General features: G+C 34.7%; 1 protein-coding gene and 1 pseudogene across 2 annotated transcripts; both read right to left on the bottom strand.

Annotated features, from left to right (window-relative positions):
• Positions 1 to 803: 803 nt before the first annotated feature.
• Positions 804 to 3,791, bottom strand: LOC149492072 (putative serine/threonine-protein kinase At1g01540; annotated as a pseudogene). Its single transcript, XR_016319155.1, has 7 exons — positions 2,806 to 3,791; positions 2,095 to 2,199; positions 1,882 to 2,004; positions 1,601 to 1,771; positions 1,297 to 1,428; positions 1,177 to 1,193; positions 804 to 884 (listed from the first exon to the last, which is right to left on the bottom strand). The product of XR_016319155.1 is annotated as a putative serine/threonine-protein kinase At1g01540 (transcript).
• Positions 3,792 to 5,477: 1,686 nt separating this feature from the next.
• Positions 5,478 to 11,205, bottom strand: LOC105642941 (CAAX prenyl protease 1 homolog). The gene is made up of 14 exons (XM_089716895.1): positions 11,046 to 11,205; positions 10,362 to 10,509; positions 10,133 to 10,217; positions 9,944 to 10,039; positions 9,300 to 9,365; positions 9,007 to 9,105; positions 8,673 to 8,786; positions 8,465 to 8,575; positions 8,205 to 8,267; positions 7,687 to 7,776; positions 6,699 to 6,812; positions 6,493 to 6,564; positions 6,317 to 6,382; positions 5,478 to 5,861 (listed from the first exon to the last, which is right to left on the bottom strand). The coding sequence occupies exons 1-14, from the start codon at positions 11,074 to 11,076 to the stop codon at positions 5,745 to 5,747; spliced, it is 1,272 nt and encodes a 423-aa protein (XP_089573021.1). The 5' UTR covers positions 11,077 to 11,205; the 3' UTR covers positions 5,478 to 5,744.
• Between the last annotated feature and the right edge of the window lie 1,245 nt (positions 11,206 to 12,450).

Genomic DNA, 12,450 nt, shown 5'->3' with positions numbered 1-12,450 from the left:
TGATAGGGAAACTGATAACAGGGAGGGAGCCATACCCCATTTCCAGACAATGCTTTGGCTGCTGCCCAGCTGGGTGGTCCAACCCAAGACAAGAAAAAGCACATGAATCAAAAAGTTGTAAAGCTACTAAGCTTATTTCCTTCCAAAGAATTGACTGGTCCCTGGACCATCTCATTTTAGAGTTAGCACTGATGTTGAGGTAATCTAAATGCTTCCATCACACTAGTTGGTATATACAGCCAGGCAATGATGGCGATGAGTCCTAAGCTCACCATTCTGAGTAATAGACATGTTGAATGACTAGAAATGTACAAGAAAAGAAAAGGACAAGTAAGAATATCCTAATAACTAATTCAGCAAAATCAGACATTGATTTTTGGATGAAATAGATAGTACATTGTAATGCGTAACTGTATTTGTTTTACAAGAAGTTGAAAAAGAAAATCTAATAACTATGGTTTCTATAAGAATAATGAATGAATTCTTTCAATTGTACAACTATATCCAATTGAAGTAGGATATATCTCAAAAGATATGAAGCTAAGCACAGAACAAATGCAGATTATTGTTTCTTTGAATGAAGGTACAACAAACACAATAAATACCTACAAAAGGGAAGAGAGGTGGGGAAGGGGATTCTACCAACAAGGGGGGAAAAAATAGAGGGAGGTCCAATGGCTCGGAGAAGTAATTAGTTAATCACCTAATTCTCCGATGACGTGATCTCCATCTATTTGGCTGATGAAGATTCCTATACTATCACCTTCGCTTGTGTCTGAAGTGCCTTCACCCAATTGTTTTTGTCACCTAATTTTGCAACACTGTGATTTTTCTTGTTCATAATCATGGCGTGAATGTGAAGATTCTTTCCCTATTCGGCGTTCCTGCAAATAACAGAAGAAAAGGGAAAATGAGCTGAAAACTGTTTCTTTCTTCACATACTCTAAATTACACCTCATAATTTTGAGGAAAATAGTGCATTAATCACGAAATAGCAAGTCATCTGCCTCAAGCATGTGGATCACATGCCCCATTTTGGGTCTCTTTGTTGCGTCAGGATCAAACCATCGAAGAGCAACCAAGAGAACACGTTTAGTGCTTTGGAAGCAGGCAACTCTGGCAACTTAGGATTCAACTACTTCTTCAGATTTTCGGTTGCCAACCATGGTTTTTAACCAATCCACCAAATTCACCTGAAATGTTTAGGCATTTGCATAAGTAATAGTTTGAAACAAGGAAAAACTGAAAACAAGGAAGTAGCAAAGACAACACTCCCAATTACATCCCAAAACTAACTCTCTCCTTGAGGTCGACTATAATCAACAGGGCTTCTCCCGGAAATTATCTCCATGATGAGAATACCAAAGCTATAAACGTCACTTTTCTCATTCAGCATTCCTGCTGCAAGCATATTCTGGTGCAACATAACTAGCAAAGCCAGCAAATAAGTTGGAGTTAATTTCCCTATAAGAATCTTAAGGAATCCAACACCTAAACAATGAATTGTATATGCTAAGCTGCACCCTTATCAAGAAACTTTACTAATTCAAGAGAAAAGAAAAAATAAAAACCAACACTTGAAACAAAGAAACTAACTAACCCAAATGTTCCCATCACCCGTGTTGTTACGTAACTCCTTTCAGAACACAAGAGCTTGGCAAGGCCAAAATCAGAAACCTTAGCATTCCACTGGCGATCAAGTAGTATGTTGCTAGATTTAACATCTCGATGGACAACCTTCGGTTCAAGACCCTCATGAAGGTAGGCCAATCTGCAAGGATAGTGACAATCGTATAGCAAACAATAGCTTGACTTACAAATGCAAGCATAAGTATAGAAAACATGCACATTAAACAGATTTAGGTTACTAATTATCATTACCCCTTAGCTGTTCCCAATATAATGTTCATACGGATATCCCATGTTAGAGGGCTGACTTCTCCAACATCGCCATGAAGCCATTGGTCAAGATTACCATTGTCAACATACTCATACACAAGCATCCTACAAAACAAAACAGCAACCAGTTACATCTACTGACCAATTCAACAAAAGCTACAAACACAATCTAAACTTGAATAAAATTAATTTTACCTATATGCACCCTCAACACAGTATCCAAGCAACCTAACAAGATTCTTGTGCCGTACTCGTCCAATTACTTCCACCTCCACTTTGAATTCCCTCTCGGCTTGACCCCTGATGAATGTTTAATCTCATTATCATGAGCCAATAGAATACTTGCAAGGACACAGGATAATGGTCCTAACAAAAATTTAAATGGGAGATACGGGCCTCTAGGCATGCTCATGCCAAAATTTATCAATTACAATCCAAGTTCAAGCAAAAGGTTTTGAGAAGGAAACTATATAAATTCCACTCCCATAAAGCATTTTACTTCACTACATATATTCTACCATAAGTAAGACAAGAATAAAGAACAAACAAAAGCATCGCATAGAAAGAGAGAGAACCATGATTTTCAATTACTGTGCCTATTGATGCTCTTCAATTTTGGAAACGAGAAACAAGAAAAAATCACGAAAAGAAATTCAAATTTTCATAACGTTTTTCTCGATAGACTCCCCTAGCAACCTCAGCAGAAACCAAAAACAAGACAAGACAAGCTTTCAAATTTAAAGCTCTAGCCTCTAGCCCAAACTTTCTACGTTTGCGGGAGTAACAGATTGGAGATAAATACAACCCAGTAAAGGAACAAAAAAGAAGCATAAATCAAATATTCAAAATTTTAAACACATAAAACAATCAAAATAGTTTTAAATAAAACCCAATAAAACTCGTCACCTGTTATTCAACAAGTTCTTGACAGCAACTCTAGTACCATCACCTAGAATCCCACTGTACACAATCCCGTATCCACCTTCACCAATCACATTCTCTTCACAAAGCCCATTCGTTGCAGCTTCCAGCTCCCTCAAAGTATACCAGCGGCCCCACCCGAGATGCGAGACCTCAGGGCCCACACTCCCGCTGCCAAACGACGCTGTTTCACACCCACTGGCAGTCCCTTTACTCTCCCCACTAGAGGGACGGTCGGAGAACACCACACGATGCTCGATCTTACCGATCTCAACTTGAATCTCTGGGACTTGGAGAGGATGATGGTGGTGGTGATCCTGTGCAGGGAAGCGCACGATTTCCTGTATTTCCTTTGAAATGGGAGGGGTAGTGTCAGTAAGCTTGGACGATTGCCGGTTTTTCCGACGAGAGGTTAGGCAGAGAGACAGGAGGAATAGAGCGAGGACTATGAGAGATCCCAGAAGGATTCCAATCACCACCCAAAGCCGGAGGCCGAAGATTGAGGTAGGCTTCGATAGCTCTGTGTTCACAAATGCGGCATCGTATACCGACATTATTCCTAATCTTCTTTTCCTTTCCTTGGCTTTAACAGAAGAAAATAATAAAAAGGAAAAAGAAAATAAAAGAATTCAATGGCGGCAGAATTCGGCAGTATAAGAAATCACTACAAGATTCCGCCACATTTGGCTCGCCGGAAAAATAATTCCGGCGAATAATAGATATGTATATATACAAAACACAAAGAAAAGATAGAGAAAAAAAAAAGAAACAAAGGAATGTGGAAAAAGAGGAATCAATGGAATATTAAAGAGAGTGTTTCCCTCTGTAGGAAGTAATAGTAAATAGTGAGAGACAGAGAGAGAGAGAGATGCGAAAAAAGAAGGAAAAGAATGGAAATGGAGAGAGAGAAGAGTATTAGCAGATGAGCTGTCAGCTTGGCAGTGTAGGTGGAAGGAGTGAGTAAGGAGAGAGAAGCTTGTCAGGGTAGTGGGTATATAAGACTATGGCTTATAAAATGACATATTTGTCCCAATTGTCAGTCGATTATACGCAAGGAAAGGACCGTTAAAGATGACTGTGATGTTACGAGACGACACTACACCGATTATGTGAATCTTGTTCTTCAATTTCATCACATCATTAGGCTTCTCTTTTCTCCTCTTTTTTTTCTTTTTTTTTTTTTTCCTTGCCTACTGATTTCCACGTGGCATTATGATCAGCTCGTGCTTCTGAGTTTCGACATTAGGAAATGCAAGGCTTTAATTTATTTTCTAAGAGAAAAGGTAATTAAAATGTTTATTGTTTCTAACTTATGGTTAATGGAAAATAGTAAATTATCTAATTTGATAAGATTTGTATGGAAAGTAGCTATGTGTCGTGCCTCGCGCGGAATATATAATTATATTATAATATTTTTAGAAATTTAAATAGTAATATTGTATGAGTTTAATATTTATATTTTTATTATTATATTCTAAAATCTCAGGAAAATATATTATAATTAGTTGTATATAGTAATTGAATGCCATATACAAATAATAAGTTTATTGCATTAATGAAAAGTTTTTCAATTTATTTTAATAATTAATAAGGTAGTGTAAATTTTAACTCGTTCATATTATAAATTTATATTAAAAAATTGTATTAATGAATTATTATATTATAATATTAATTTATTAGTTATTGAAAAAAATAAATTGAAATGTTTTATTATTATTTGAAATAACATTACTGACATTATTAGTTATTTACTTCATTATAAAAAGATTTGTCTGCATTTAATGCAAAGAAGATAAAAAAAATGAATGAAATGACGTCGTACCACAGTCAAAGAAATCTAGATTGAGAGTCAAAATCAATTTTAGGTATCATACTGAATTCTCCTTTATTAAAAATCATAATTGCTTTTTCCAATTCAATAATTATAGACTTTTATTAGGATTTGTTTGCTAACAAGTTTAGATGTGTTTTTTCGGTTTAATTGAGAAAATGATTTAAGTAATCGTAACCTATCCTTAATGATGAATAATCAGACGGGCGAGAAGCATCAAAGTAGGACCATAATAATGCAGTTAAAGACCTGCTTTTCCAGTGTCCATAATATTCTTTTGTATTGTGCTTAAGCTAATCTGTGACTGGATAATAGCAAGTTACCAGTAATCTTCTTAGAATCTTTAATCATAATTATTTTATTATGTTCGGACAAAGCTCCGAAAGGATTTGATTGATTATAAAATAGCAATAGTGGAAAGCCTCCCAGGAACTGAGTCGTCAGCATAATGCATTCAAAGACTTTTGCTTTCTTAAAACTAGCCAATACCAAACATGTCCTTCCTCATTGGACATAAGATAACATTGGTTTATTCTCATATCTAAAAATATCTTCAAGTGTGAATCACATTACCACTTTTTCTAGGTACGTAGGAAGTCCATTCAACCAATTTAAAATTCATCACATGATCTTGTACTAAAAACACCATCACCTATATGCATATATTTTAGCAAACGACATGCCATTTTTACATCCAAGGAAAACAAGAATGCAACATTGTGTTAAAAATGGATAATGAAATTAAGCCTAGTAAATGCATTAAAGATGGATTCCAGAGCCGATGCGAGGAAAAGAATTAGGAAACAAAAAAAACAAAAAAAACAACTGATTGGAAACTGGCAACAATACATTATTCAACATAAGTTACGGTTACTCATCTGCAGACCAACAGATACAAATCCATGCGAACATAAGATACACAACTATTTGAACAGGGTTTCGACAGAAGTGATACCTGAACTACAGAAACGTTGACATCCAGGAAGACAAAAGTTACATAACAACAGCTGATTCTTACTTACTATTACCACTCATTCTCAATTGCAACGAAAAAAATGGAATTCTTAGTTGCCCATTCACACAGGTTGCAATATCAGTCTTCCTTTTTATCTGGTTCATTAAGTTCAGCCAATCTTTCCACAAGACAAGGATGAGAATGGTGGTATGCTGAGAACCAAGGATCAGTATTCATAGCTTCCAAATTTTCTACCTGAAAGAACATCAACTCGCTGGTCAGTAACGTGCACTAGGAAACATAAAAAATCCAATATAAAAAAATTAAAAAAAATAAGAGACTTCAACTCAATCAAGGGTTTAATGTACCTAGAAACACGTGTTGCAAAATTATAATAACAGAACACTACAGTAACAAAAATTATCAACTCAATCAAGCAAATGAATAAACGAGGCATGACTATTGGGGCCAACACTACAGTAACAAAAATGAAGAAAAACCCAAATGAAAATTGGAGAACAATTGGCATGGTATGAACTAAGCCAGGAGAAATTGACATGGGAATTATTAACGAAATAAAACAGCTTTAAGAAGTATAAAGATTCTAGGCTTAGATCCCTCATTTGTCAGACAGTGAGGATTATGGAACACTCTTATCTCCACAAATGTCACATAGGAACATGCAAAGAATGGAAGTACTAATAAATCACCTGCAGTTTCACAAGACCAGATCTAAGAGGAGAACAATAACCAAGCTTCTTGGAAAATGCATCAGCCTACAAGTAGCAAGCGTGTCAAATGATAGCATGATTTTCACGGGTTTTCTTCTCTTTTTAAAATAAATAAATAAATAAAAACTGAGGGGACAACTAGGAAAAGAAGTTACCTGATATTCGAAAGAACGGCTCACCCTATTAAGACCAAGGAATAGTAGGTGTTGGACGGGTATCATAATATACTGGAAACGAGATCATATAAACCAGTTATATTATTGACAGATCAAACATTGCACAGCCAACAAAATTATCTGCATATGAATAAACATAAACATGACTCCCCAACACTAAAATTTGTTTCTTCATAAGGAAATACCTGATATATGATTAGTCCAACGAGTACCGGTTGTGTATCAAACCCAAAACTTCGAAACAAATCACTCGAGTTTCTCACAAGAGTATATCCTCCAAATTGTAAAAATGAAAGGATCTGCATTTGATCAATACCAATACAGAGCAACAAAAACTAGTCACACAACACATAAGAAGTCCTTTATAGTTTATTTCTGCCAAGGCTTTTTTTTTTAATCAAATATTTTAACTTTTCTAACTTAAAAAAAAAAAAAAAAAAAAAAAAAAAAAAAAAAAAAGAACAATGACAATTCTTACTGAAAGGCAAATTAATACCTGAGATTCAAACCTCAGAAAATATCAAATCTAAAAAACTAAAATATCTAGATCTCACAATTTTAAGGAAATTGAAATTGAAACCCTTATTTTGATCTACTCATAAATGAGGTTTTAATTAAACATTATCAAGGAGAAAAAAAAAATAGCCCAATCCAAATAACGCAGCATTTATGGAACTTCATCCCATTGTGATTTATCCCTAAAAAGCTTTATGAGCTCCTCCCCTTTAACTCACTCTATCTTACACATTTAAGTTTCCCAACTTATTCGAGAATCCATATCTTTATTTGAAATAATAATCTTGAGATTCTAAATAACTCCTGCTCTGCTCCCAACCATGGCAGCAAGCGTGATGTGTGACATGCCTTCGATTTTCATTGGCTAGGCAGTTGAAAGTTCTAGTTTTCCATAATGCTTATGAAAAGTGAATCCTGTCTATTTTGAAGTCAAAACTCACACCAAAGAAAGAATTGAAGAAGTGAAAACCATGACAATTTCTCTTTGAGCCTCTTCTCAGTGATAGCTGTCACAGGCTCAGACTCTACCTAGCATGCATTTAAAATGATATATACTTCAAAGCAGGATTTTAACACAAAATTGTTAATATGATGAGCCAATGAGAAAACAAGTCAATGGATTAAAAACGAGAATTTTGCAAGAAAACATCGACATACCTGCACAGCAATAAAGAAGTACATTGTATGATTAAGTTTCCAGTGCCCCATTTCATGGGCAAGTATAGCTAGAACTTCATCATCTTTACACTGCAATTTATCAGAAACATGTAAAAACATTTACATATCACAAGGAAAAGCATATTGTTTCAACAATAAAAACTAGCTGATGACACAAACTGCATATTTTAATCACAAAGTTACCCAGACTGTTGGTTAATATTGCCTTACTTTATTAGCTAGTGTGTGCTTGTCAAAAGCATGCAGCAACCTCCTCTTTTTTTTTTTTTTTTTTTTTGAGATTTAGTGTGTAGAAAGAGGGAGAGGTGGGCACAACTAAGCCCTACGTTCCATACACTGATAAAGTAGGGAGGTAGTGTTTCCTTCAAACTGAAAAGGCTTGTCAACATAAATTGGGTATTAATAAAATAATTAGTCATCAGTTTAAGTCAGGGATATAAGAAGATGTACAAGGACAAGATGACTAGAAAAAATTTCTAACAGAAATGCCTTCTCACCTGCTGAAGCAATGTGTCATAAATGACAATTCGCTTGTGGTTATAGAAGCCATACAAATATGCCTGTGCAACAATCACAAAAGACATAATGAATGTCGCATTGATAGTAACAAAATAAATAAAAACATCATCCACAACCAGGTAATTTATGAACAATGACACACATGATGACATACTATGAGCAAAATAATAATTCACAACAGGTAATGTTACAACCCATGTAGGAAATCTAAATATATGTGCAAGAGTTGAATCCTCACATTGCTATGGCATGTCCTGGTAGATCCATCCACAATAGACAAATTCTTTAAAGGAAACTTAAGGGAGGTAGCAAGTGCCTCAATTTTCTGCCTAAGTTCTCCTTCTGGAACCTATTTGTCACAGCAATACAGGAAAAGGTAAATCAATAAAGAAAAATTGTTACAGCAAAGCACAAATTGAATAATGGAAAGGATTTCAGATGCTCACAGGAGTGAACTTATTAAAAAGAGGCGCTATCAAAATTGGATATAGTGTCATCATTGCAAGAGAGAGAACAAACATAAATGCCCATATATAGACGGGCAAGTAAGGACCTCCTTTCTGCAACCACACAAACAATAGTTCACCATAATGAGGGATGACTTGCAAAATTGCAAAAGAAGATTATCATGGCTTTGAGAAACATGTTCGAAATAACGCATTCAATCCTCAGTACTCGCAGGTGTGTTATTAAAAGTAAAAGACAGCAGGAAACTTCTAAAAACATAACAATCAAATGCTGCATCTATTTGACTTTCTTAGTACCAACAGGTGATCTTACCTGTACAATTAAAATGACTGCTGAAGCAGTAGGTGGCCCGAGTACAAAAGCAAGGCATATTCCCTTGAACACGTCCCAAAAGAATAACCCTATAGTTTGCTGTAAAACAGATAAAATAATAAATAAGGATCCCACAAGAAATGGGATATAAAATGAATTAACATAAATAACAACCAACTTTACACCATCGCCAATACAATTAGCAACACCGACTAAGCTACCAACATAGGTGCTAGTAATCTAGTCCACAACAATGGATGAAAAATTAGAAAGATAAGGAAGCAGATACAAACTTTATTGAAACCATGACGGGCCTCAATCACAAAAGTTGAATAGAGAGAAAAAGGCAACTCCGTAACCTGCATGAACATGTTTAAAACACAGCAATGTCAAATGAGAAATGTCTAATGAATTGAATGAAATTGTTCAATATCATAATCTGACAACATTGCATAATCTCCCTACAAAAATGGAATCATAAACACAAGGTGATAGTAACTATATAAGCAATATCACATTCAAAAATTTCAGCTTTGTGCCCAAGATGAAAATCGACATCATCTAGGTATTTTCACTATTAAACTGCATAACCCTTTCTTTGGTTAAGTTTGCAGGTCGATTATTGCTATGTGAATGCTCTTAATGCTAAAAAACTCAAAAATTAAATTAGCTTGAATGAAAAAATATTAAAATAATCACCAAAAACTGCATTTTGTGTGGGACATTCATAAAAAACAACATAAAAAAATTAAAGAAATAAATAAAGATGAGAACCTTGTCTTTGTTCTTGCATTAAACTATTATAGAAAATAGTGGCAGTACAAATATAGAATTGGTATTTATTTCAACATATATTGTAATTAGTTTAGCTACGCATATATGACATGTGCAAGTGCACTCATAAAGAGAAATTTTTTGTCATATGCATACAGCATACCTGTGACCACATCATGACACCAGCCAAAAAAGCAAGGGTGTGTAGTATTTCATTCTCTGTGTTTAGACCAAGCAAAAGAAGAAAGTTTCCTGATTTCTGCAATTATGAAGAGAACTTAGAATGTTAAAGAAACCCAAAGGGAGGCTTCACTAATTTCACAAAGTTCCATCCAGTCAATTAGACAGTTACCTTCCAGAACCAAGGCAATATCCTAAAATATAAAATGGCTGAGTCCGTCAGTGTAGTCACAAATCCGTGAACAAAACCAAAGCGACTGAAAAATTAAAAGAAGCACCAGGAGAACAATCAATGAAATTGAAAGCCATAAAAGAAAAGCACTCCAACAATTGCAGAAAGTTAAATTAATAGCGGGTAAATAATAGCATTAAACTGCAGATGATTGCATGAAGCAATAAACCTTTTATCAAGGCTATAAGCTCTAGATTTTTCAAATTTCTCTTGGCTGACTACTCCTTCCAAAGCTTTAGGGAGTGTGGGCAGTTTCAGAGTAGCATGTTCTCGCAAAGCCAAATATGTCTCAAAGATGTAGATCAGAATCATGACAACTGAAAAAGCAAAAACCATGAAAAGCTTACAAAACGCCATTATATAGAAAAAGTAGCCCTATACCTTTTGCATCTGGCTTCATTGAGCTCAGTTAATTTTTCTGAAAGCAAAACAAACAAAGCTCAACATAAAAACCCTCGTCTCATTTTTTTTGCATCCATTTCTCAGCTACCAGAAGGTCGTATGGATCAAGTGTCAACTTAGAAAAATAGCTTTAAATACTTCAAGTCAACAACCAATAAACGCAAAAACGCAAATTCTTCTCATCTACATTTTCCCGACAACCAAGCAGATGCTTTTCTCGATAAATGAGCTCCATATTAAACGAAAGAAACTCGAGGCGCACCCAAAATATTGCACAAACAAAAACAGAAAACGAATACAAGAAAAACCCGCAGCAAACGTAGTTAATAAAAGATCATCAAAGCGCAGCAGAACTAATTAATCAGAAATTGGAGCAATATCCATTATAAAGGATCATTAGAAAAGCATTCATATTTGTAAGTATTGTATGATCGAAATTAAGAGAGAGTACCGAGTACAGCTTCTAAGTACGGAAATTCCATGGCTGAATCGGAAGATTGCAGTGTAGAGAGACTGGTTTGTCAAGAGATAATGTGCGGCTTCGCTTCGCCTACTAGTTTATAAAGAAAAATCACGTGGTTTTCGCTTCACCGACCACTGTTACTGCAATGATTGAAAGATATTTCTCAGTCGTGATGGCTCATTATATACAGACGCTAAACTGGGCGTTCCAGTAGTCAGATCCACGTCTCGGCCCGAGTTCGATAATCTGTTTACTCGGCCCAGCACATTACTTGTTTTGTTGTCTTAACAATAATGGGCTGATAAGATGGGCCAAACCTGCTATGCGCTAATGAGAAAAGATCTGAACATATCTTTACCATATTTGACAGCGAGGCCCACTCAAAAGCATCTAAAGCCCAATCTACTCCCTACACTCAGATAGCATATACAATTTATTCAAAAATAAATCTTTTATATAATTATCACTCAAATTTTACACCAAATAATTAAAAAGCTCTAATTTTTTACAAAAAAAAAAATTGAAATAATAACTTTTAATATTTTTAATTGATAAGATTATTACTATTATTAAAGACAAAAATTATTATATGATTTTATTATTTTCGGTTACAAATTTTGTATTTTTGTCCATTTGGTACAAAATTGGGAAGATCAACAATTCAATAGGTTGCATATATTATACTTTTACATCAATATATACTGGTCCCCTATTGATTGATTTTAAAAATGATTCAGTAATATTCTTTTTATACTTTTATTGAATGAATGATGCTTTTATTCATTTATTTTAAAAATTTTGCGACCCAAAAAAAAAATCAAATGACAGTAATTAATTATTATCATTATTACTGTTGTTGTAAAGTTCACTTTAGGATTGAGTACCGAACAACTTTAATAAATTAATAAAAATATAGTAATTTAAAAAAAAAAAGGAGAAAAATAGTTCTATGTAATGATTGATGATTGCATATTCTGTTTGAAATCAAAGAGTTTGAAGATGGAACCCTTTCGACACTCCAAATAAACTAATGGTGAAAATTACAGGCGTCTTTACGCGTTGGCCTTTGCCTTTTCTTACCAAACATTTGCAATTTGAAGTGGTCTAATCTAATTACAAAATATTTTTTAAAATATTCTTAATTTAAAAGAAAGAAAGAAAGGGAAACCGAAACACATCAAAGTAGCAGTAACCGGAAAATAAATGGCAAGGACTTCATAAGCCCACACGGTTCATCGCTTTCTTCAAGCGTGTTTTCGGGTAAACATCTCGGCACTTTCATGGAAGTTTTGCCCCGTATATCGGTTCGCGTGATTCCTACGGGAAATTTTTCTAGAGAATACGTTGATTTTCTGTCTATGAAATGCCTGACACTGGGATTGCGACTCGTAAG

This window comes from Jatropha curcas, unplaced genomic scaffold (assembly GCF_041381405.1).
Source record: "Jatropha curcas cultivar XTBG-Jc1 unplaced genomic scaffold, XTBG_Jcur_1.0 HiC_scaffold_129_pilon, whole genome shotgun sequence".
In the NCBI taxonomy this organism is placed as follows: Eukaryota; Viridiplantae; Streptophyta; class Magnoliopsida; order Malpighiales; family Euphorbiaceae; genus Jatropha; species Jatropha curcas.
Note: the sequence above shows the minus strand (reverse complement) of the source record. Positions and strands in the feature narration are given on the sequence as shown.